This window comes from Balearica regulorum, chromosome 5 (assembly GCF_011004875.1).
Source record: "Balearica regulorum gibbericeps isolate bBalReg1 chromosome 5, bBalReg1.pri, whole genome shotgun sequence".
Classification (NCBI taxonomy): Eukaryota; Metazoa; Chordata; class Aves; order Gruiformes; family Gruidae; genus Balearica; species Balearica regulorum.
Window position 1 is genome coordinate 42,402,105 of NC_046188.1, and position 24,900 is coordinate 42,427,004.

Sequence of the window (24,900 nt, forward strand, 5' to 3'; positions counted from 1 at the left end):
AGAAGGTGTGCAACATCAACAGAGTATTTTTGTACAATTAACAGTTCTCCTCAGGAAGCTCCTGATGTTTTCTACAATCTTTTCCAGAATTTCTCTCTCACAACTGTCTCTATGTAGCCTGTCAACCCAGATTATCTCCTTGGATATCTTAACGTATTTACCACTACTTTTATTCCAAGCAATTTTCCTTCTTTCTTTCTACCCTTATTCTGTTTTCCAAGATACTACATTAGAAAGGCTCCTACATTGCTTTGATTCACCAAGCCTTGATTGCCAAGGAAAGCTGTCAAACATGTACCGACAGAGGGGCCCCACTCAGTATGCTCTCATCCTTAAATCACACCACAAAAACATCGCTTCCCTGCTACCTAATCTTCATCCTTGCACATACATATCCCTGCTGTTATAGTTGCTACAAACAGCTCAGCGGAGGAGGAAGCACCTACTACTCAGGTACAGCTGCAGATTGATGCATCCAGTGAATGATGGAACAGATGTAGAACCATGTGCTTATTCCCACCACCAACACTCTGATTGCTTGATCTATGCTACAGCTAGTCCAACTCCTATTTTCAAGCTCTGAAGAAACTACCAAGCTAGCATACTAGTGGTGAGATGTTGGCAGCTCTAAAGACTCTCAAGGCATGCAAGATCAACAACATCAGGGCATGCTCCGTTCCAGTGTATTTGTCTAACAGAGCCTCTGATTTGATTTTTCTGAAGCTCCAAGCTGCAAAACTATTTTTGAGTGTTTGGGAAGGCTTTTTATTGCAACATAGCAACAGCTTCTATATTAAAAACCCTGAAGGTCCAGCACATAAATTACATCAGACATGTAGGCTTCAGCATATTTAACGAGCCAAACTTCTCCCTGGAACAAGCACTGCTGTACAAGCTGTAACACACTTCACCTATAATGTCTTTATTTACCGTGTGAATAACATCGTCAACACCCACTACACCAAAAGATGAGTCTTTGAAAGCAGCCCCCTCCAAAGAGGGAGGCTCCCCTCCTTTGCAGCTCTGACACAGTTAAATTGACACCAGACATCGCACTAGCAACCCCAGGAGATGCCCTGATGATAAATAAATACTTCGTTAAACCTACAGACTCCTAACTCCATGCAGTTTCCCATCAACAGAGCTCCCCCAGCTCAGTCGCTAAGATTGGGAAGGGAGCATTAAACCCGCATTAACAACCCCCCCGGGAGTCCGCCTGCCCCGTGGGGCTCACCGGGCCGGCGGGAGGCAGGAACCTGACACGCTGCTCTCTAACAGCTCTCCCGGCGTGCGAAGGCTGCACAGAAAAGTTGCCCAGCCCTTTGGGCCTCTTCCCCACTACCCGAGGGGTGACGACCGCCGGCAGTCGGGCCTCGCTCCCCCCTCCTCAGGGCCAAACCGCCCCCGAGCATCGCCCCTCCGAGCGCCGCCCTCCTGCCAGCACCGGGCCCGCTGCAAAGAGCCCCCGAAACCCGCCAACGCGGGCCGCCTGCCAGGGGCGGGCCAGGGACCCGTCGGAGGGGCGCGGGCTCTCTCCACGGAGGCCACGGCGGCCCCCACTGGGCTGAGGAGAGCGACGGCGGCGCGCAACCCCTGGGCGGGAGTGAGGGGACGAGAGAGGGATGGCGGCGCCGAGCCCTGCGCGGGCCAGAGATCTCAGGCCCCGCGTCCGGGCCGGGCCTCCCCGCGCACCTGATCTAGGTTCTCCTCGCTACCGCTATCCTCAGTATCGGAGTCGATAAGGACGCGGCCTTTCCGCTTCTTCACCATGGCGGAGCCGGCTTTCCCCCCCTCCCCGCCCCGGCGCCGACGGCGGCGGCGCGGCGCTCACAGCGGCCCGGCCTGCCCCGCGCCGCCCGCCCGACCGGGACACAAAGGGCACCGCGCATGCGCACCGCGCCGGGGCGGGAAGGAGGGCGGGGCTGCCGGGCTGTTGCCGTCTCCCCCTCGCCCCTTTCCCCGGACGGGCGGCGGCTCGTCGTTGAGGACGGTTTAACGATCCCAATCAGCGTTTATTCGAGCTATGCTGCCGCCATGTTCCTCACGAACAGGCATCTCCCCCTTCAATTTCTCTTTAAGCGCAAAAATATTTGCTAACGAACAGCTCGACACCGTGCAGCGGCCTCTCCGTGACCGCAGCGTGAGGGGAAGATTTCGCCTCCGCCGCCGGTGAGGGCGGGAGCTCGGTGGGTGCTGCCGCCGGACGGAACCTGAGCGGCGCGGTGCGCGTTTCCCCGCCGGGCCCGGAAGCGGTGGGACCCGCCGGTAACGGCGGGGAGGTGAGGCGGTGCCTCAGCGCCGGGGAGTGACGGTCACGGAGCAGGGAGGGGAGTGTCGAGGCGGCCGCTTTTGCGGAGAGGCCGCTGCCGTCTGTCGCCGCGTCCCGGCCTCGCCTCTGCCCTCCGGGCTCGAAGAAAGCGGGCGGAGTCCGGGCCCGGCGCCCAAGGCCGCGGCGCGCTGCGGGAGTGCGGTGAGGTGCAGGCGAGACTGGCGCTGGAGGCCGAGGTTGTCTAACTGCTGGGCGGTGAATCGGCGTTGGCGTTAGATCCACGTGCTGGTAAAACGTTGCGTAAGGGCAAAAATGGGGCAAAAGTATAATTTATTAAAATTTACCATTTTTTTCCTTCTTGGTACTCGGAGGAAACAAGGACGAGGGAGTGCTGAGCGGGGTTCAGCTTGACTGCGGGCTGCAGCTTCACTATTATGTTTTGCTTTGAGGCAGGTTTGCCGGCGGGACCCAGAAATGGCCCTGGTCACTGTGCAGGCTCTCGTTGCTTTCGTGGGATGTGCTTCACCTCCATCCCGAGGGGCACGCACACCCTGCACATGGGGTTTCTTTTTTAGAAATTTGCCTCCTATCCCGCCGACTGTGACAAGAAAAAACCTGACTTATTTCAATGTGATTTTAGTCCCCAGTGCACAGCTTAATTGGAGTGTGAGAATAATAGCAGTGAATTTTACCACGAGTAAGGGAAGGTATGTAGTATATAGAAAAGAGAGTGGGGCTCGCCACAAGTCTTTTTGCGATGTTGGCTAATACATGACATGTTACTGCCTGTGTAGATGTATCGTGTTTGGGTGACGGACCACAGTAAGATTGTTAGTCTAAGGATGCAGACTAGTTTCCCAGGAAGGTAAAGCAAGCTTCTGCATGTCAGCTCATATTGCGGGAGGAAGAGGGAAGGAAGGCACTTAAGACATGGAAAACATGAAAAAGGAAAGGACTATCCCACTGATGCTCCATGGGAATTTGTAACTGAGAAATGTGTGAGGCTTCCAAGCTCAGAAGATTTTGTGGGTGAAAGGGGCTGGGGGGTGACTAGTTTTACATTTAAAAGGGATTGAATAAGCTAAATGGTCCCATATGGCACTTCTGTAATTTTTTTTGACTGACTCCATCCTTAAAAGCTCAGAGAAGATGAACTGATTTGACATCATTTTAGAATTTATTCTGTGGCAAAAAACCCCAAACCAGGCAACTAGTCTGTCTAACCTTATGAGTTGGAAATAATAACCTCTGTACCAAGCATTGAACATTAAGGTTCTTCCTTTCTCCCTTATGAATTAGAGAATAGCGTTGTGGCATAGATCTTCCTACCAGCAGTGAGGCAGAAAGAAAGAGAAGATTTTCAGGGTTTTTTTTCCCCAAAACTTTATAAAAAACCCCTATTGAATTGCAGTCTTTCACATTAAATTCTTTGATCTTCACAAACCTCTCTGTAATCCTAACACAGATGTGTCTGGGGGGCAAGGGGCTGGATGACTTGCGGAAGAAGCACGTAGTATGGCTGCTGGAGAACTTCATATCTGAAAAGTCTTGTCATCTGTGACTGTCAGACGAGATTGTCATTCCGGTCCATATGGCAGCAGGGTCTACCTGTTGTGAATTTGTAAATTTCTTGTGTGTATAACTTGAGTTACATAGATGCCATCTTTTAGAAGTGTTCTTCTTGAGGCTGTTTTTGCTGGTGTTACTATGATACCTAAACTTACTTACAGTGAAAGGGATGAACAGGAATTGCTTTTTTTCTATTTTCAGTTTTATTTGAAGTATTTTGCTTACTTTTTCTTATTTGCTTGGGTATTTCACATCACAGGGGAACACACACATAGAGTGGAAATCATTAAGTAAACTAGAAGTCTGAGGAAGTGTAATACTTGATGCTATTTTTTATTCGTTTTTCCAAGGCTTGCATTTCTAGTGTAATATCTTTTTTAAAAATTAAACAGTTTTACAAGCATCCTGTATGTATTTTTTTTTTCTTTTCTCTTTCATTAAAGGTGGAGATAAACTACGGTAACTAAAGAAAGATACCTCTGGATACTAGTTTTGTTGTTAAATTAATTTCAAACCTGTTGGTTGCCTTGCTGGAAGTGAATTCTTCAACTTCACCAACATGGCTCTGACTACTATGTTGCTGACCAGTGCTTACTTACGTGGTAGATGCTGCATGCACAAACTTTTGCACCCGTCACTTGGACCTCTCCTCAGCAATTCCACGTCAAAGCTGTATAGCAGCTACAGGAGGCCAGGGTCACAGCCTGAGAAAAAAACATCTTGGCAAAATACTGATTTCAGTTTTAAGAAGGGCTTTGATGTCTTGAAGACTCAGCTAAGCATGCTGAAGAAGGAGACTAAAGGTTACTTAGTAGGACCTGGAGGCCATCCATTTGATCAGTATCTGTTGGAACAGACAAGGGTGTTGTGGGAGTTTCGGAGCCAAGAAGATTTAAATAAATGGGTTATTTCCTCTGATGTAGAGATTGGAGGGAAAAGTGAAGTTTACCTCAAATTGGGTAGGAATAACCAGGCTGCTCTGCTGTATGGAACTCTCAACACAGAAGTACCTCGTGATGGGGAGACAAAGTACAGTGGATATTGTAGTATGAGAGCCAAACCACCAGTGGTAAGTACAGCTTCGTGTTTGCGTAGCTTCTGCTATTTAATCAGAGAACATCTTTGTTTAATCCCAGTGACAAGTGGACTGTTGTTTACTGCAGTTGAAACTGATAATTTCCAGGAGTCTTAGATATTCCTTCCCGGATGTAATTGCTGCTGTATCCTTTGACCTGGAAGGAACTTAAACTTTTTCTTGGATTTTTTTTTCTAAGAAAAGGAGTAATACATGTTTGATCATTTACTTCTGTGCAATAGGGCATCCACTCATTAAAGCAGCCCTGTTTGCAGCCTCCTTGCAAAGAAAGGTTCTGTTATGAATCTTTATATCCAAAATTTATGTGACTAAAATAGATATCTCTCTAAACTTGAGGTTAATTGAATGTGTCATAAGGACAAATTCTCTGGGCTTTAACTTGTCCTGTTCACCAAAATTGGTTTAGGTGAATGATCTCATCTTTTTTTCTCACAGGAACAGAAAGTAATGCTTTGAAATGTACTTTTTAAAGGTCTGACTCCTACTGTATATCAGAAAAGTCAAGAAACAAATCTATGATAGCTCAGAATGGAGCAAAACAGAACCAGAAATGGATGTGCTTATTGCTGATACTGCTTGGTTTTTTTCCTTATTTTTAAGTACCTTTAAAAGCAAAGGAACATATTGACTTGGTGTATAAAATGCTTAACTTGTTGCTCTGTTCTATTGTTTGTGACTTGGCACAAGTACACAAAAACATTTTTGGGCCAGAAAGAGAGGAGAGTATATGAGCAACGAAAATCAATGGGCAGATGAGAGGCAGATGAACACCGATTGAAATGGTGACACTGGATCAGGGGAATGGAACAACAGGTTGAATTTCATCTGAGTTAAATTCCCCGGACTGCTACTGACTTGTGCAAATGTGACTCAAACTTTGATCTCCTATTTCTGAAGTAGTGGAGTGTATCAGTCCATCTTTGCAATGCAGTTTGAAATCAGAGGGTGAAAACATAAATACAAAAATTTAAATAAAAAGGCTAAAAACTGGCAAAACCATAAAATCAAGCAGCCACAGCCCTTGTATTAATGCATTGATGATCTACTTATCCTATTACTTATGAGTTGGTAGAAGGACAGTTCATAGGTAATTGTAGTAGTGTTGTAAGGTAAAGGGGAAACTTCTGGCTTTTTGGTGATAATTTTGACTTGGTTGAAGCAATTTTGGCCAAGAATAGCCCTGACCCCAGTGCCACCCCCCCACCCTCCCCTCTCCATTGCTCCAAGTGACCTCAGTGTAACTCTCCAAAGACTCTTGGATCTGCCTATGTGCAAATCACAAAACCAGGGCTTTTAAGATCTTTGGGAAAAAAATGCAGTTGAGAATTAGACACGCTTGCAATCCACATCATTAGGCACAATTAATGACAAAATGTGTTGGGAAACATTAAATGCTTCCAGTGCTTATGTCAGTCTTCAGTAAGGGAAGTTATCACAAGGGATAAGTTATCTTGCTTCTTCAATTTCTTGTAATCATCTCTGGATAATCTAGTACTGACCACAGAATGTTAAACTTAATGAACTGCATTAAAATTAATGAACCACATAACTACTGATCCATCACTATAGGGTTTGTGTACTTGCCTGGTAGGGAATTTGGTCCTAGGAAGGAGGCCTGATTTCTGATAGTTACAAGATTGTGGTTTATAATTAACGCGTGAGTCCTCAGAGTGGTGTTATTGCAATTTGTGGGCTCTAATACAGTGCTGAAGGAAATTCAGTGAGATTACCAGCTAGTACGATGAAAGAGTAACCCAGTTTTCACTGTATCGCAGTAGATATTATTTGATGTAATAATGAGGGCAGTGATCAAAGCAATAGTGCTCTGTTCTTCATGATGGAAGTTTCCCTTTATTAAGGAGGAATAATTCTATTTTTTTAATAATTTGTAGGGATCTTTTGCTAGGAAGAAGTATTATGACTGGTCAAACTTCAACAGTCTATATTTACGTGTCCGTGGCGATGGCAGACCTTGGATGGTAAACATTTATACAGACCCTTACTTCTCCCATCAAAAGGATGACCTCTACAACTACTTCATGTTCACCCGAGGAGGCCCATACTGGGAGGAAATAAAGGTGAACTAACTCTTCTTTCAAACTAATGAGAGTGTCTTGGGGTCCTGGCCATGGCTCTGTGGGAGGGGAATTCTTTCAACAGCCACAGTTTGTTGCTATTGCTGCCCATTGAGCAATATTTCTGTTACGTATCCTTACACCACAGGCACCTGCCTTTGGCTTGGGAGTTCCCAAAATTGTACATCACTGGATTGTGGGAGGGCACGTTGTCTCAATTGTATTAAAGATTTGATCCACCATGCGTTCACCTAAACGTCTGCTGTTAGCTATTACTGGAGTAATAGCATAGATACAGCGATTGAAGCTTAGCAGGTGTTGCCAGGAATATTCTCTGTGATAACCATTTTATCTGTTAATACAAATGGACGTAGGCTGCTGTAAGATTTGCACCCTGTGACATAATTTGTGTCACCTGCTGACTTGCTGGAGTCAGTCAGGCTCAGAGATGTGGTTTGTCATTTACAGCCTTCGAATCTGTGACATGAAATAACAAGTTGTAAGAGGTGGGAGTTTCAGCTCTTTTCTGATGAAACTTGGGGAACTTTTGTAATTTGTTGATGACAACATTAAGGAGGTTTGCACATCCCCTGAATTAGCATTCAGTGCTCATAATACCATTGTCCAGTCATAAGAGAACAGCCCACTGTTTCACAGGTGAGGAGTCAGGAGGATGAAAATCAGCATGTCATTGCTGGCTTGCATGTTCTCCTCCCACCCACAGCAGCCAACCCTCCTCTTTCTTGCTCCCACTGCAAAGTCATTTTTGCATTATTCTGAACTGCTTTACTGGAGTACTGATTGCCTCAGTGTGAAGTTTGCACTATGAAATACACAGCTTGGGTACAGACAAGCTGTTGATATACACGCATACTAGACTTTTCATTAATTTCTCTTTTATGCTGACATGTTATTGGAAGGAGGTGTTCTAGGTGTAAACAACCGTCTTCTGTGCTGCAGCCTCTCATTGTGTCCTCACAGGGTAACAATCCTGCACGATGGCTACAAACAGCCACTGCAGAGCAGCGAGGGGCTGGAGCTGGCTGCGAGTGGCCAATGAAAGGGTTAATGTGGCCCATTTCTCTGTGCCAGTTCTACCTGCCCAGCTAGCAGAGTATTATTTGTTACGTTTTTATGCTATGTACTGGTGACACTGAAGTCTGGTTTGGTTTTCTTTTTGTCAGATTCCGTTCTCCAAATTCTTTCTCTCCAGTCGGGGAAGAGTCCAGGATGACCAGCATCCTATCTGGTTAGACAAGGCAAGTTTTCTATAGGCTTTATCTGCCTGAAATATCCTTTAAGATTATATTGTCATGATATAGATAATTTACAAATCCTTTAACGTTTGTGAATTTGATGGGCCTCTTCTTGTTACAAAGTACTTATTCTTGTGTGCTTGCCTTTGCATTTAAGTTATCCTGCTTTGTGACAGCAGTGTCAAGTTACTTCAAAGTAGCTCCAAAAATATTTTTAAGAGATCTAGAAAACCAAGAAACAACTCGCAACTTTCTTGGCTTTTCAAAAAAAAAATTTTTTTTGAGCAATGATCAAAGTGACTAAAATCTAAAGTGCCAGTTGGCAAAGTACTGCCCAAAATAATAAAAGTAAGTATCATAAACTTCCTTACAGAAGACTGTAAGGGATATCATATTGTGAGATTTTACTTGAGTATATACTGTATCAGTGACCTTGATGGTGAGCAGTAAACCGATGTATTTATAGGCTCTCTTTTGGGTTTTTTTCAGGCTTTCTGTTCTAAGTATTGTGTTGAGTATTTTTTACTTTGTTTCTACAAATAGGTCAACTAATTCATTGATTCATGGGAGGAGACATGTTAGAAAAAATTGTTTCTCTATCTTTTTTTCTTTTAAATTTCAGTGACCCTCCTGTTTGTAATTGAGGGCAGTTTAATTCCCAGTGGCTACCACAAAGAAAACAAACAATGTTAGAAATATATATGAGGAGAAAATAAAAGGCCCATTACTTGAATCAGTGTCAGTCACCTGGAATGTTGCATTCAGTTCCTAATTGCCTTAATAAAAAATAAAAAAAAAATAGGAAAATTGGGCAATTCAGTGATTGGCAGCATGAAAAAAATCCATTTTAAAACAGAAGTTGTGGGCTAGAAAGCAAGTATGAATGATATGAAGAAGGTGCATCAACTACAAAAAAGATATGCTTCATGGAAGAAAGTCTTTGTAGAAGGCCTATGTTTAAATACAGACACTGAAGAATTTCTCAGAATTTGGAATATACAGCCATTCAAAATGGTAAATGAAAACATAAAGTTGTATATGGTGTTTAAAAATACTTACCAGGAGTTACAGGGACAAAATGATATTTGATCTAAGCATCCTCCACTTAATTTTCATTCCTTGTTATCTTACGCTTAGTATTTCACAGTAAAAAACATGTACTTGCATACAATATGAATTGTAATTTTACAAATGTATTTTAAGGAAGGCAATTAAACAAATCTTGATAAAATGGCGAGTGACCCCTCTGGCTTGAGAACTGCTGGCTCCAGAGTCTCTGAAAGGTGACTGGTAACATGTAATGGCTGAGAGGGCTTTCAGGCAGACCACAGCCTCATAGGAAACATGGCTGAGCCACCCCGATTTTTGTGGAATTTATTAGCTAGGATAAAAATTATTTTTTTTTTAAAAAGGAATTGTGGAGAACATTAGGGAAAAGGAATGTTGTTATATTTAAGAACATTATTCTAATTGGGAAACAGTGGCTAAGATCCTTGCCTTAATGTAAAACTCAGTAACAAAGTTTCATGCATTTTTAAAATGCCTGATTTGGTATACTTTCACCAGGTGTATAACATGATCTAGAAAGTAAGTTCCCTTCCATTGTGTTTGTGTTTCCTGCTCACAAAAGAATTCCAATAGACTTTATGAAAATGTGCTTGTGTGCCCAATCATGATAAAACTGGCATGATGCAAGCCCTGAAGGATAAAAAATTGCAGTGTTGCTTCAGGCTCAGGCCATGTTCTAATAAAGGGTTCAACACAGTGGTAGAAAGGCCAATGTGAAGTAATGTCCCATTGGGGTTTGCTGAAAATGTGGTAGTGAAGCATTTGAGCCTTAAGAAATAACACTGTACTTTGAGCAAATACCACTGTTTACAGTGGATGGCCATGAATTGTTTGTAATATATATGGAAGTGGTAGATATAGTTGTGTTTGATGGTAACATCATAAATACTAATGTAGGTATCTTTTAATTAGATTTGTACCCTTGGATTCACGATTGGAGATAAAGTAGATGGTCCATTCCAGCTGGAGATTGATTTTATTGGCCTGCTAAACGATAGAGCTCACACAGAAGAATTTGCTTATGAAACATATGAAAAGAATCCTCAAGTCTAAGTTGGGCTGGTGTCCTTTGGGACATTCTTTAGATGCTTACTTCATTTTTATAAAACACTTCTTAACGTGTGGCTTATAACAACCTGAAGATTCTATGTAAACATCGAAGAGATAAGTGCATGAAGTGTTGACTGTAGTAATCTGACTAGAGTGACACTGTTGGCATCTTTTAAGCTGCCAGAATTCCTGCCAGAATCCAGGAGAGACTGTTCATACATGGACTGGAACGTAGCCTGAGGAGAGCTGTGATGCATTCTTACAAAGTAGTAACTGGTGACTAGGTAAGTTTTGGTTTCTGTCCTGACCTTTACAAAAATAAAAGTATTTCACAAGCTTGTTGTAATTCTTTGTATAACAATTTCATTTTCTACATTCAATTTTAAAACACTCACAACTCCTAGTTTTAAACTGGAAAAAGTATGATGAGAATCAGTACCCTGAGGAGCAGTGCTTGAGTGTGACTCAGCTACTGAAGTTTACAGAGAGCAGCAGAAGTGGAAAAGGCAGAAGTATTTCAACCTTTAGCTTTGGCTCCTCTGAATAACTAAAAAAAGAAAAAAACTCCTGCTGCCAAGACTGAAACAGGAGCTATGTGGTGGGCTTGCCTTTTCCTACAGCTCTTTCCCTATAGAGAGAGAGAGTTGTTGAACAGAAGTAATGCTCCAAGGGTAGGGCAGGGGAAAGCCCCATCACTGTCTGCATCCTGAGGAGGCACAGCTTAGCTCGATCAGCACCAGTACAGGGCAGATCAGATTGCACTTTTCTGATGTGTGCAGCCAGCTTAACTGGCTGCATTGTCAAGAGTCTCAGTTGGTGGCACAGAAGCTCAATACCTCCCTTTTCCTGAGAAGTCTGGTTTGCAATAATTTGAGAAACACTTTAAAGAACAAGTGGTGAAGGGTTTCCTTCCAGCTGGCACAAACTTTGTCTTCTCTGTACTGACATTCTTGAAGTGTACTTTACAAATATTAAATGTACCTATAGTTTGTGTGGAAGAGGCCACAATAAAGCAAGCTGAAGCAGTGTCTTCTACTATCATTTTCCTCTTGCACAGAATTAAATAGCTTAAGAGCAAGAGGGGTGATGGTTATAGTTTCTAAAGATATCAGGACAAACATACTTTCATGAAGTGGAAGGCTGGCTAGTCATCAGTAAGGAAAACTCATTACAAAGCAATACATGGAGTAGTAAATGCAAGCATGAACAAAACTAGTGCTACACTAAGGAGGTAGATTTACATAGTACACTAGGTGATATAACCAGTGATAAACAAGATATATACAAAATATTTATTTTCCCCCTATTATGTTTATAAAAGAATTGCTTATTCTTGACATTTCAGCATATATTTGGTAGGACAGTAAATTCACTGAAACAATTATTTATTCACGGTTTCAGCTGAGACTACAACTGCTAAATTACCTTTCCAGTTCCATTCATAATAAATCCAGACAGCTTTTCTATGGGTTGGGTTTTTTTTAAAAAGTAAAAAGAACATCAGCTTTTAAGTCTAAGGTATTGAACATGCCTCAACACTACTATAACCTCTTTTAAGCATCATAGATATGAAAAGCAGAAGAATTTTATTAATAGCTGCTATTTACCATAGAAAGGAACAAAGCCACATTAACTGTTCAAAGCATCCAGTTGGGAATTTGTAAAGCCACTTTTCAGTTACAACTTTTCTTTAAAATACAGTACTTTACAGTTACGGTATGCTGTAAGCTTTTAGTTTTCCAGAGAGCTTGCACATTTTTTTTTCTTCTCTTGGAAGTTCCCTCCTACTTCATAAGGCATGCAATTAGAAATGCTGAATAATTGCTGTAACAGTTGTTACAGGATGTAAGGATTGATTTAGAGAACAGGGCATGCAGACATCTCCAACTCTGTAATTTACCAGTGGAACATTTTGAGGCTTGCTATCCAAAGCATGTGTTCTAGCGGGTAACAAATGCCTTCTGGTGAAGAAGTCTGTTCTAAGATGCACAGAGGCTTCTTGAGCACCTTTTTTCCACTTACATTTTCTTCTTTAACACCTTTTAGTTAAATGAAAACAGTATTAAGCAACTAGAGATAGTTCTAAGCTCCTAAAAGCTTAGAACTCTCATCTGGGAGAAGTTGATCACTAAAAGATTACGCTCAGCTGCATTATAAGGCCTCATTCAATGCTCTCTGGATTCCACTAGCTAATAGCAACCTGAACTATACACAGACAGCACAAATATTTACATGACAGGAACAGTATTTACAGCAATTTCTTATTCCTCCTAATCCACAGAGAGTCCTCTACGGTTTCCGAGAGCCTGGGCTTTTTTCTTTTTCCTGTCTTGCTCATGTTTCTCACGCCTTTCTTCCCTGAAGGGGAAAAAGAAGAGACAGACCATACCAAGTTATATCAAAGGTAGAGACACAAGCAACCAAAGGAATCTGAAGCCGCCCAAGGCTTAACATCTGCTTAACCACTGTGCTGCTTTTGCCATGGGCAGAGAGGACAGTTCCTTTTGGACTGAATCCAATCTTTCAAGTAATACTTCTGCTTAGATGTACAGGTCTAACATTCAAGGTAACAGCATGTCAATATTCACAGCTTCTTCCAAGGTGAAAGTAAATCTTCAAACGCTAGAACTGATAGCTTTCATCAAATAAAAGTCTATCAGATTCAGAGCCACCCTCTTTGTTGGGCTTCCTGATACCAGACTAACTATTGGAGGCAAAATTTGCTTTTATAGAAAAGTATTCTTTCCTAAACTGCATATTTAAATCCTAAAAAGACAAACAAGTCATCCTATTATTTAAATAAGACTATTCATTAAAAGCTAGTGGCACACTAACCTTGTCTGGAGATGTGGCTGTTTGTAGTCTTTCTTACGTGAAGAGATGTTGCTACCAACAGACTTATTTAGGACAGTATTTTCTTTAAATTCTCCCCAAGGTTTTAGTCGTCCTACAGTTCAGGGACAAAAAGAGAGACTATTGAATTACTGGGTTAGTAATTGTGTGCTTAACTTCCTATTGTGCATTTATACTAGCTAGCCTGTTTTTTACTGGTTGACTTTAAGAGGAAACGCCTCTTCAGATGTATTACCAGTTTCACCAGCCCATTCCCTACGAGTAGTTTTTCTTTAAGTAACAGGTGACTGTACTTATAAGTAACACCACACAAAGTGCAGCTTCTCACACAACAGTGCATTTTTAAACAAGTGAAATAAAAATAAGCCTCATTGTGAAGGAATATCTCGTATTTCCTGTACATACATCTATTCAGTGGAATACAAGGATGTTTATGGGCCTTTGGTCATAAAGCCTTACTTTTTGGTAGGGAGGCTTTTAAAGCCTATGTTATGTTATGGAGAAATTTAACATCAGTCCACAGACGGTGTGGGAATCCAGGGAGAAAAGGAAAGGGACAGGAAAAGAGACTGAAAATTTTGTTGTCGTGGTTTGTATCAATGCCTTATTTTGCGAGCAGTTCAGTATAAGGGGTACACCCAACACAGGATCGCAGTACCTTTATGTGGCTGATACCGAAGCGGTCTCGAGAGACTTGCTTTGAGATCAAACGTCTTCTTTGCGCTTGTGGGTTCTGCAGAATGAGCTGCAAACTTGAAGGGGGTGATAACTAAAAAAGATACCATATTTCATTACAGCAGCAAGAACATCACTGTACCTACCAGGTTGGAAAGTGGCTGTGAAGGCCACCTTACACCAAACAAGACCAAAGAGCCATTAAACATTCTGCCTGCTACCTCAAGAGACAGAATTGCACAAATACAGCTCACTCGTCATACAGCAAGACAGGCAACTCCGGGTTCTTGACCTGTGCTAATGTACCTGCGATGCTAGGGTATCTGTCAGTGGTTAGAGAGCAGAGCTGTGCCGGTGCGGAGATCTTTAGTAATCAGAAGATTTCTTACAGAGTTTTAGTTCCAGAGTTAATCAGGGTTGCTGAGGCTGATAATAACAGGTTGTCCTAAAACACAGCTAGAAGCCCAGTGCGTGCCAGTCCCACAAGGGGAATGAAACCTCTGAGAGGCTATCAGTAACTCCTCTTACTGCAGATAGGATCTCCCTGTACCTGTTACAGGAATCTTTTACTACATAGTCCCTAAAGGTCTAGAAGATTTTCTATCCCCTTTTCTGTAGGTAGCTAGGTACATATGTTTAAGTCTTAGGACCTAACCATTTTAGTCAAAACACTTGAAGCCAAAGGAAACAGGGAAACTGCTGCAGTTTCTAAAGAATCAGTCATAAATTAGAGAATTAAATTAAAACCTGGGTCTAACATGACATTAGGTTGTAAAAAAAAAAAAAAAAAAAAAAATTGAATAAGACAAGTGTCTTGATCTGAAAGAGCCAAATATTTACCATCCGCTTTACCCTTTGATGTGGTCAGATCATTATTTCTTGCATTTCCTTTGCTGTTTTTCTGACTCATTAGTTTGCAGCTCTTTTGACTATCAGGTGTGCAGATCTCCTCCAAGTATGGAGACATTCTAGATGGAGTCTTGGTAAGAGAACGTTTATGCTCATTATCTTTTGTGGCTTCCGAGAACCTGAAAATTATTGGAAATATGAAGACAAAGTCATCTTCAAGGAATGTAAGCAACATGACATAATACAGAAAGTTCTGCATTCTACTTTTCTTACAGGTAGAAAGTTTTACTGTGTATAAGATGTTCACAGCTTACGCAGAAACTCTGCTGGCAGTTTTCACATTACGAGCCATCATCAATAGCAGTAAGTAATATTAGAAATTACAAAGAACTGACTTTCTTGTTATTTTGGAGAGCAAATATATTTGGATGCAATAAGGTAGTACATTTCTTCACCAACAGATATGATTTACTCTAGATTTGGATTGTGTAGTAAAACATCAAATATTTTTAATTTTAAAATCCAAATTAGGAAAAACTGAAACAAAATTAACTAACAGGACTCTAGAACTCAAAGATCTACAAGAGGAAGCAGCTGGAAATTTTTGTCAAAACACGCAAGTTACCTGAATACCAAGACACACACGTACCAAATGTATGTGAGTATACACACACATTCTTAATGTATATGTGTGTGTATACAGATATATATAAACCCAGGAAAGAAAATTAAAAATCTTGCATAAAGTAATACCCTTATCAAAAAGGTACTGAGAATAAGCTGAAAGCCTGCAAGATACGGAAAGAGAAGCAGTAAATGTTGAAGAAAGCTATGTTTTGATAGCTAGCAAGTTTATGGATGAAGTGCAGCCTCCAAGATCCACCTCAGCACATCTTTGGACAAATGGAATAAAAGCAAATTCTAGAAATGTTGTTTTGGTTTATGTATTGCTATGAATCAAGTAGGGCTGCATTGAAGACAATAAAGATCATACAACAGGACACTAGAGGCAGCATGAATGTTGTTTTCAATTATCATCATCTATGGAAATCAAAGATAGCAGATTCAAAGTAGAAACAAAGCCAGTAGGATTATGAGCTTAATTTTACAAGGAACTCGTACTCTTGGCCTTTGAACAGCAAAAGAACTGCATTCAGAAGTCCCAAAATTATTTATTAGGAGATGTCAGTATTAGAAGTCACACTATCTGACTTAATAATAACAATCCCCCTCCCCACTTTATTCAGGGGTGAAAAAATCCCAGCAGCTATAATCTTGGCATACAAAAATTGAGAAGTGAAGGTTATCAGAAAAATGGGAAGTAACACAATGGAGACCCAAGATTAACTGAGTATTGTTAACAGGGGAGAAGGATACAGGTAAATTATAGAATGTCTAAATCTGAACTTCCTGCACCATGGAAAGTTTAGTAAAAAGTTGGGATTAGTACAATAGCTAGACACCAACAAAGAAATAGTAGAGACAAGGACTTTCACTGAAAAGAAAACTGGGAGAAAGGGCATTTATGAATGGAGTACCATAGGGACTGTCCTTTTGATTCCTTCTTTTAAAAGGTTTTTTGTTCAAGACTTTAGAAAAATTAGTAATAAGCTAATAAAATTCACCAATAACAAAAGTTCATGAAATATTAACCTAATAATTAGATTACTGTGTAGGAATACTGAAGGGTGCATGTTGTTTTAAAAGGAAATGAGATGAGATTTAATAGCATTCAGTATGAGCTCATTCATTTAGCAATTCCTCATGACTTTCTAGGGTCAACTTGGTTCCCATCTCCTAGAAACAATCTGCTTATGGTGGTCAATTACAAGATGAGCCCCTGCTGCCCCCAAATGATTAAGTCCATCGCAAGACTCACCTGGAATACTGGATACAGTTCTGGTTAAGTAATCTCAAAGGTAAATTAATTCAGATATGACGAACACTATTAAGTTGCCTGACAAAATGGAAAACTTAACACAGCAAGAGATGAAAAATTATTTGGCAAATGAACACAATGAAAGCTGAAAGAAATGCAAGATTCCTCTACCATCAGACATCAAAATGAAGAATCAAGAAGGTAACAGCACAGTAAGGCTTAAAACAGCCATAAAGCTAGGCTGAAAGCCAGTAATCAGAATTAGTCTCATGTCTGGACTAGAAGTAATGCAGTCAAATCATAGTCAACGTTGATTATTTTGTGTGTATCATAGCAAATAGTTCACTGGTAGTTTTGGTTTGTTCTTTTTACCTGACATTCATTTTGGTGGTTGAAAGGACAGAAGGATTAAACGAAGATTTCCTTGATAAAATACTCCGATTGGCAGCGTTCAGAGAACTGCGTGGTGAGCGCCGGAGATTACTAGGAGTGCAGGTGGCAGAGAATCTGCCTCTTTCTGGATTTGGGCTGAATAAAAATGTGTTGCCACTGGTTTGTTTCTAGGGAAAAGCAAATAATGAGTTAGCACACACTGCTAAAAAATTATCAGAAAAGCAGCCAAGAGGAAGGGAAAAATACACAGTGAATCAGAAACATACAATCTCTTCAGCAGCTTTATTATTATTAAACTGATCTGAAAAATACATACCTTAGAGTTGTTATGTGGAGTGCCTTTTTCTGATGCTCTTAAGTGATTGGATTTTTTGGCCAGCACCTGCCAAAAGTAATTTGTCTTAAGTATACATTGATACACTCTATGCCATAGAGGAGAGAACAGTAGTGTTCAAGAGTTTCAGGTGTTACTGCTTTGATATGTCCATTGACATATTAATTCCTATATTCCTTGATACACTAATGTCACTTTTCTAAGGTCCGCTGCACTCTGAAAGAGGCCCCATTAGCAGCTTTCACCCATGCAAGCGTGAAATATAAGAACTGAGAACAACATATATTGCACATACTTTAAAGGAGAATCATATGCAGTCATTTGACGATGGTTCTTTAAGGCACAAAAGAGGAACTTAATATTTAATCCCTGCTCTTTGAAAAATAACCCATCCCCTTGGCTAAGTTCTGCAGCAATTCAAACAGTTGTAAGCAAAACCTCCAGGAGATCCTTCACAAAAGTAATTGTGACATAATTGTTTTTACTCAAAACTGACAAGTTATTTGTTGGTTCCTCTAAGTATAACCATACACTGTTAATATATGAATATTTATATAACTATACAAGTTATATACAAATAACTCTATATAATTAATTATTTAGGACTGCAGTTAAATTTCACAGATCATGACATTCCACTGCACAGACACACACGACCACCTACTTACTGCTCTAAAGAGACTACAGGACTTTTACACAGAGGCTTGGAAAATAAATGAATACAGGAGCAACAGTTATCATCCTGTGTTATCACTTACCTTGACTTCATTGAGAGAACTGCTGCAGTTTTCAATCATTTTTTTTTTCCTCTCAATGTAGTCAGCAATAGATTCCATTTTCTTGAAGTGAGCCTCATGCAACTTTTTAAAGTCTAAGAAGTTTCAAAAATGAGAAGAGTCACGTATCTGATAAGCTCCTAAGGAAGTTTACTACTTACTTAGAGAACCTTGCAACACCTGTCGTTACGGCCTCAAAGAAAATCTAACATATCCCTCTAATTAAAGACTCTGTACACACAGGTAACCTAACAGTATGAAGTAGAATCTACTTCACCAGCTACACAGGCAGTGACCCTGGTGCATGCTCTGGAGAATTACAGAATCATAGAAAGCTTTGGGTTAGAAGGGACACTTAAAGCAGAAATAGGAATTTAAGTTGTAAAAAACTGTAAGTCAAGTCTCCCTTCACACACAGACAACAGATCTATTTCTAAAGATGGTAGGTTTTCTTACTTGGTGTAGTAGCTTTCATTCCTGTTTTCCCAGACCTAGATGCACGGCCTACATATAAAGGGATCTTCCCTCCTGCATGATGAGCATCACCTGGTACAGCAAGATTAGACAAAATTGTTACAACTCCTGGAAAATATTTTAATGTCATCACAAACTTTTAAGGAGTGTTTTGGAACAAATACTATTAATCTCCTCAAAGTGGGTTTAAGTGTTGATCAATAAAAACATCAGCTGGAATAGGTATGTCCTAAGTCTCTCAAAAGCCATTTAAATGATGTGTCAGTAAGAGTATGTCTTGACAAACTACAAGTCCAACACGAATCTTACAGTCATACCAGTTTATTATCTTTCGATAGTAAAGTATTTTACAGAGTAAGTTAACAAGAACTACGCTTGTGGTAAGCAAAACCAGCTTTCGATTCACAGGTCTTGGTCTGTTTAATAAGCTAGTAGCTTTTAAATGTTGTTAACAAAGAAGAAATACCTTTTGGCCAGCTTTTCTGCCACTGCCTTATATACGTATACAGAGTCCAAGTTCTTTATATCATCTCCATTCTCAGGTATAATATTAAGCTCCTGTTCACATTTTAGTGATTGATTTTATTTTATTAATAAATAAAAAAAAAATCACGTAAAGACTGGAATTCAATATTTGCATATCAAAAGCAAACATTTGCTTTTCTATTCATTCACATTCCCTTTAAAGTAAACTTGGATGACCTCAATATATCAAAAGAGATCCTCACTGGAAGCAAATAATGAGGGGTTATTGAAAATAATTGTTAAAAAAAAAAATCAACTTTTCAACACTAAATGCAGATATGGTATTTTTCTGTCACACAGCTCTTGCCATCTGAAATTGCTGAAAAGAAAAAACGAAACAAAAAAACAACAGAGAACAGTACAGATACTTATAATTACAGTTATAGGAAGAGATAAGTACTGTGCCAACTGTCAGGATGAATACTGCCTCAGCCAAAGCATCCTCTATATATTCTATTGCTTCTGGTTTTAAAAGAACCTTCATTGAAAATCCTCATTTTCTAAATTATTTTCAAAATTATAGATGGCCTCCAATAAGAATGTCTTTGTAAATTCTACAGAATAGCAAGAATATCCATAATACAGCTCAAGAACTACATACACTTAGTCTAACAGGAGCTAATAATGGTATGTGTCTTGTTTGATAGACCCACAATATCAATAAATTATCAGATTGGGCAAACATGTTTCTTCATGTCGGCTGCATGCACAAAGGAGTGGGGCAGAAATTAATTAATATTTTCAGCGGCATTGTGTTTGAAGATCTAAAAAAGCCACCAGATAGAAAAATGATCCATTGTAATACATTTGGATATTGTTAGGCAGTTTAAACAAGTTATAAAGGATTCTGTCTGTAGGTCCTTTTCTACTAATTTTACTCCTGGGAAGAAAATGACAAAACCTGTTCATCTGTAGGAAAAGAAAAATGAAGCATGAGGAAGGAAGCTCTCCCTTTCTTGCTGCTTTTTAAAGGAACTGAGGAACATCTCAGGGGTATTCCAAAAGGCACTGATCCTGATGGAGGTGCAAGACTCAAATACACTCAGACCTTTGAGAACCCCTTCACTAACAACATCAGGTCCAGAGTTCTGAAGTCAAAGCCAGCAGAATTCCTACACTGCAGAATTTGTGTTACAATATGTTAAACAGACAAGTACACAAACTCAGATGAGACAGATTTTTGATTTTTTTTTTCCCCGGTATCCCCAGATAAGGCACTGATCACCAGACATGCCACAAAAATGTTTGCAGATACAATAAAACAACCAAAAGGTGCATTTTAAGTAGTACAAATTACTAAATTTACTTTTTTGGAATTTTCTACTTACATTTACCTCCACTACTTTTAGCAGAAGTCTTCTCTGGTTGTTCTTTCTGACCAGTACCCATCCCTGGATTCTCAGTGGCTCTCTTTTTAGTTATTTGTTCCTCATTTTGGAATACCTTCTGTCCCTTTTCATGCTCGCCCCGAGGCACTTTGTTTTCTTTCATTTCGGAATGCTCCTGTAGTTTAAACATACTTCATTTATACAGTTTGTTCCAACTGGATGCAAAGAACGGCTGTTGTTCTGAGAACAGTCAGTGGAGGAGGTTGCCCAGCCTCCGTCCTTACAGGTTTTCAATATCAGATTAGCTAAAGCATTAACCATTGCCGTCTAACCTCATAGTTGACCCTGCTTTGATGGGAGATTGAGCAAGATATTTTCTCAAGTCTAACCTGAATTAATCCGTGAAATGCTTATCCTGTTAGTATAAAATTGCCTTTGTTGACAAAAGTTAATTATTTACAAGTAAAAATAAATTCACTGGCTGTGTTACTTTTTACTATTGTAGCTTTGGTTACTGTATCACTCTCTGACACTAACAGGCTAACGCTCATCTTTTATTTCCCTCCTCTAAATCGGTAAAAGTCTTTCACGCAGTTCTTAGTTCACTCACTACTTGCATGTAATTCTAGAGGAAAAAAAATTCTACTTCCATCTCACCTTGAAACTTCCCTTAGTCATACTACCCTTGAATAAAGAACCCACTTAGAGAAGTGGGAATTAAAAAAAAAAATTGATGTTTAGGCAATCATCCAATTTCTGTTATTTTTTTTCTACATAAAGAAAGTGAAAACAGCCTTATTTTAGATAAATTCTGAAACTAGATAAATTCTGAAACTACTCTAATATCCAGAATACTATGATGAAGTAATGAAAGCAGTCTTACGTTCAGATAAAGTGTTTGGAGTTGTATATTTCTTAGAGGAATTTAGTTTATTTCCTTGAAGTAATGACTAACAAATAATCTCTGTTCATTATGGAATAGCACATAGTCAAGGTAGACAAAAATCAATGCCACAAAGTACAGAAGACCAGTACCAGAATGTTTACATACAGAATTCTTATATACATATAGACCACGGCAACGTAGTCTAGTGGAGGGTGTTGGAACTAGATGATTTTTAAGGACCCTTCCAACCCAAACCATTCTATGATATACTTATATACATATATACACACACAGAAAATGTATACCACCTGCTAAATGATAGTAGAAAAAAAATCAGGTGTGTTTAAATTATGGTTGAGGAAAGGGGCAGGGGGAGGACAGCCAACATATAAAACCAAGCAATGCAAATCACCTCTTTCTCATCAGAAAGCCCTGTATTTTCTTCACCGGTATTAGTTTCCTCATTGGAGTTCCTCTTTTTTCTGGTTATTTTCTTTTCTTTACCACGCCTTTTTGTAATAAAACACACTGAATCAGGCATAATTTCCTCCTGATTGCTCGGTTCATCTGATCTGATGGAAGCAGATGCACTTTTTCCAGAGTCCTGTAGCAGAAAAATACTATGATGTGGAACATATTTGACACAAACATAAATTAGATACTCAGTTTCAATTTTATTATTGGAAAAATTATTTCACACAGAGGAAAAACAGTAGCATAGTAATCAAGAAATTGGCAATATCTGGATTTCCCTAAACATTAAAGCTCATTGTTTGAGGACTTTAAAAAGAAGCCCTACAGTTGTTTTATTATATAGCATTTTAATAAGACTATAAAAAACGAATACATTGTATTTGAAGCCCAACTTGCATGATGCTGTGACCCTCCCAGATTTGTACATTTCTGTGGAATAGTCTTCCCCAAAAAATCAGAGCCTCTTCCACACTTGTTAAAATTAAATAAGCTGACAAGGATTACACCAGTTCCTCAAACCTTTCAAGAGGATTTTAAAGGAAGCACTTAAAAAGGAGATATATTTTAGAAAAAGCAGACACCAATTTACTTTCTATCAAAAACGTCAAAACCATCACCATACCCAACAAAATAATTCAGCTTACCAAAGAGAAAACTTAAATAAAAAAAACCCCAACAGTTAAGACAACAATACAAGAGATGAATAAAGGAAACATCACAATTGTATCACTTTCTTTATAGGGTCCGTGTAAGTAAATTGTAGTAGATGCAAAATGCTTTCCAATGAGTATCTAGTCCCTTTCATCAAGGCATGCAAAATGAATAAAATATTTTTATATTTGGTACTGACTAGTGTCTGGAGCTAAATAGGCAAGAATTAAGATTTAATTTCCATTGAACAAATGTTAATGTTCATAGAGTAATTTTGTACTGATGCTGAAAAATACATTGTTAGTTTTGGCAGCTGAAAGGATATCAGCTTTGGGTCATATAGGAAGCCACTTCAAAGCTAATATTAAACACATCTGTTTCTATCAATACATGAGTGCATTAAACTAAGTGCACTATTAAGAAAAAAGTATTTTTATTACAGTTCACATCATGGTAAAAAACCACCTTCAGCACATTCCGTGCTCTACTAGTTACAAAGTTAGATGTATCTCTGTTAAAAAAAGAATGGCTGATTTATCATCTATTACCGTATTTTCATTTTCTTGTTTTGTTCCATGAAAGTGTTGCTTCAGTGCTTTCAGCAATTTGTCTGCCTGGAGAGAAATCAAAACAACATATGTAACAAATACGGCATTAGGTCGTCAAACAATAGACTGCATAAACCCAACTAGTGTCCTATAAATTGATCCAACAAACAAGCAGAACATTTCCTGAATCCAATGGAATAAGGCAATACCTACAGCTTCATTCAAGTCAGTCAAACTAGAGAAAGTACTTAAGGCTGCAGATAAATACGTAGCATATTCTTCACAGAGGTATAAAGACAAATTTCCCTGACTAGGTTTCTTCAGGTCCGTCTATTTTTCAGAAAGATTAATTGTTTAAGGATGAATGAGACTGACTCTTTTAAGCAGCACTGCGTAGCTGAACATGAATTAAAATCATATCAAATTTCTGCAATAACTCCTGTCTTGCCCATACTACACACAAAGCATTCTTCTTATCCCTTGCATATATTCAACAGCAATAGCAATAAAATAACAATAACAAAATTACGTAATTGATATTTTAGGCTGTGAAAGACTCTTAAATACCTAATTCGAAAGATCAGCATAAAAATCAAACCTGAACTAGAGGTTTAAGAACAAAATAACCCAGAACTAAAGCCCCAAGCCTTAGTCCTGTCAGGACAATGAGTTCCTTTGTCCACCCAAGTCGTGGATCTTCTCTCTTTTAAGGTTTTATGCCTTCTCACACCAGTAATGCAGGAGCCTGACTGCTGCTGAGTGATTTACTGGCAGCGCCTACCAGGAGAGGTCTGGGTGCTGTCATAAAGCTGTAGCTCTAGGCAAAACAGATGGGTGCGTGCTTAAATTTCTCATTCTTAGCCGCGACTGGTAAACAAACACGCGCACTCTTGCCCCTATTTTACTACCTTACCCTATTTTACTATTCTTCCGACTCCTGGTCGTGAAAACCAAACCCACGACAACGCGGGTAACGTTGCGGAGGGACACGGCGCGGTAACCTGTGCCGAGCGCGCCCCGTGGGGTGCAGCGTGGGGCAGCCCCACGCCCCCTCTGCTCGATGCCTCCGGAAAAACGAAGCCCTGCGTAATCAACTTTTGCATTGCCCCTTCACGGAAGCGCACGGACACCGCGCCTCGCGTTGCGGACGGGAACCAACGACCAGGGCGCGTCATCAGTTCTGGATGAAGGGTCGCTTCAGCGCGAAGCCACCGCCACCCCGCAGACCCGGGCTGTGCCCCTGCCAACACCGCCTCCAGCCCCAGGAAGGGACGGGGACCGAGGGCTCCCAAAACGACAACAACGCCCACGGGGACGGGCGGGACAGGTTTCCGGTACGACACCCGCTGGCCCCAGCTTCTCGCCGGGCAGAGGGGAAGCCACAGAGCCGGGGCCGCCCTTGGGAGGACCGCTCTTCCCCCACCCGCCCCTCCCTTAAGTCTATGGCGCTGCTCCCTCCCAACCACGGCAACTACCTCCGCCTCACCCGCACGTTGGCCTTCAGGCCGGCGGCCTTTGCGATCCGCTGGAGCTCCACGTACTTCAGCGACTCCAGCTGCTGGACCGAAGCGAGCGCCATGGCAGCGCCGACCCTCCACCCGCTGTCGCCAACCGCCGCTCTTCGAATCTCGCGCTCAACTGACACAGCTCGCCTGGTCCCCGCCCCCGCCGTTCGAACTCGCCCGCCGCGCCAAGCCATTGGCTGGACGAGGCAAAGGGGTAGGGCCTGGGGGGGGGGCACGGAAACCACCAATGGTGGCGCGACCACCAAGGCAGCTTTTTTTTTTTTTCAAACGTGATAGGCGCTCCCGGCGGCGGAAAGTCCTGCCCTCCCCTGTTTGATTGGGCGACAGAATGACTTGGTGCCGTCCG

The 24,900-nt window shown here is 40.7% G+C and overlaps 3 protein-coding genes across 5 annotated transcripts in view; 1 reads left to right on the forward strand and 2 right to left on the reverse strand.

The window, feature by feature from the left end:
* The window catches only part of RTF1 (RTF1 homolog, Paf1/RNA polymerase II complex component), a 30,716-nt gene extending 28,827 nt beyond the window's left edge, over positions 1-1,889 (reverse strand). The window contains 2 exon segments of the mRNA XM_075754458.1: positions 1,693-1,800; positions 1,803-1,889. Of these exon segments, the coding sequence (XP_075610573.1) occupies positions 1,693-1,800; positions 1,803-1,889 (195 nt within the window).
* A 25-nt stretch (positions 1,890-1,914) lies between these two features.
* On the forward strand, positions 1,915-10,729 carry NDUFAF1 (NADH:ubiquinone oxidoreductase complex assembly factor 1). 2 transcript variants are annotated; one of them, XM_075754461.1, is made up of 5 exons: positions 1,915-2,169; positions 4,282-4,907; positions 6,827-7,012; positions 8,194-8,268; positions 10,246-10,729. In XM_075754461.1, the coding sequence occupies exons 2-5, from the start codon at positions 4,398-4,400 to the stop codon at positions 10,384-10,386; spliced, it is 912 nt and encodes a 303-aa protein (XP_075610576.1). In that variant the 5' UTR covers positions 1,915-2,169; positions 4,282-4,397; the 3' UTR covers positions 10,387-10,729. The 2 variants fall into 2 exon arrangements, with proteins under 2 accessions (XP_075610576.1, XP_075610577.1); XM_075754462.1 differs by lacking the exon at positions 1,915-2,169 and adding an exon at positions 2,255-2,557.
* A 1,694-nt stretch (positions 10,730-12,423) lies between these two features.
* On the reverse strand, positions 12,424-24,666 carry NUSAP1 (nucleolar and spindle associated protein 1). 2 transcript variants are annotated; one of them, XM_075754460.1, is made up of 12 exons: positions 24,515-24,666; positions 23,029-23,094; positions 21,768-21,959; positions 20,470-20,644; positions 18,599-18,688; positions 18,125-18,237; positions 17,349-17,414; positions 17,012-17,199; positions 14,764-14,939; positions 13,895-14,005; positions 13,219-13,330; positions 12,424-12,741 (listed from the first exon to the last, which is right to left on the reverse strand). In XM_075754460.1, the coding sequence occupies exons 1-12, from the start codon at positions 24,605-24,607 to the stop codon at positions 12,654-12,656; spliced, it is 1,470 nt and encodes a 489-aa protein (XP_075610575.1). In that variant the 5' UTR covers positions 24,608-24,666; the 3' UTR covers positions 12,424-12,653. The 2 variants fall into 2 exon arrangements, with proteins under 2 accessions (XP_075610575.1, XP_075610574.1); XM_075754459.1 differs by having other exon boundaries at positions 14,752-14,939.
* Between the last annotated feature and the right edge of the window lie 234 nt (positions 24,667-24,900).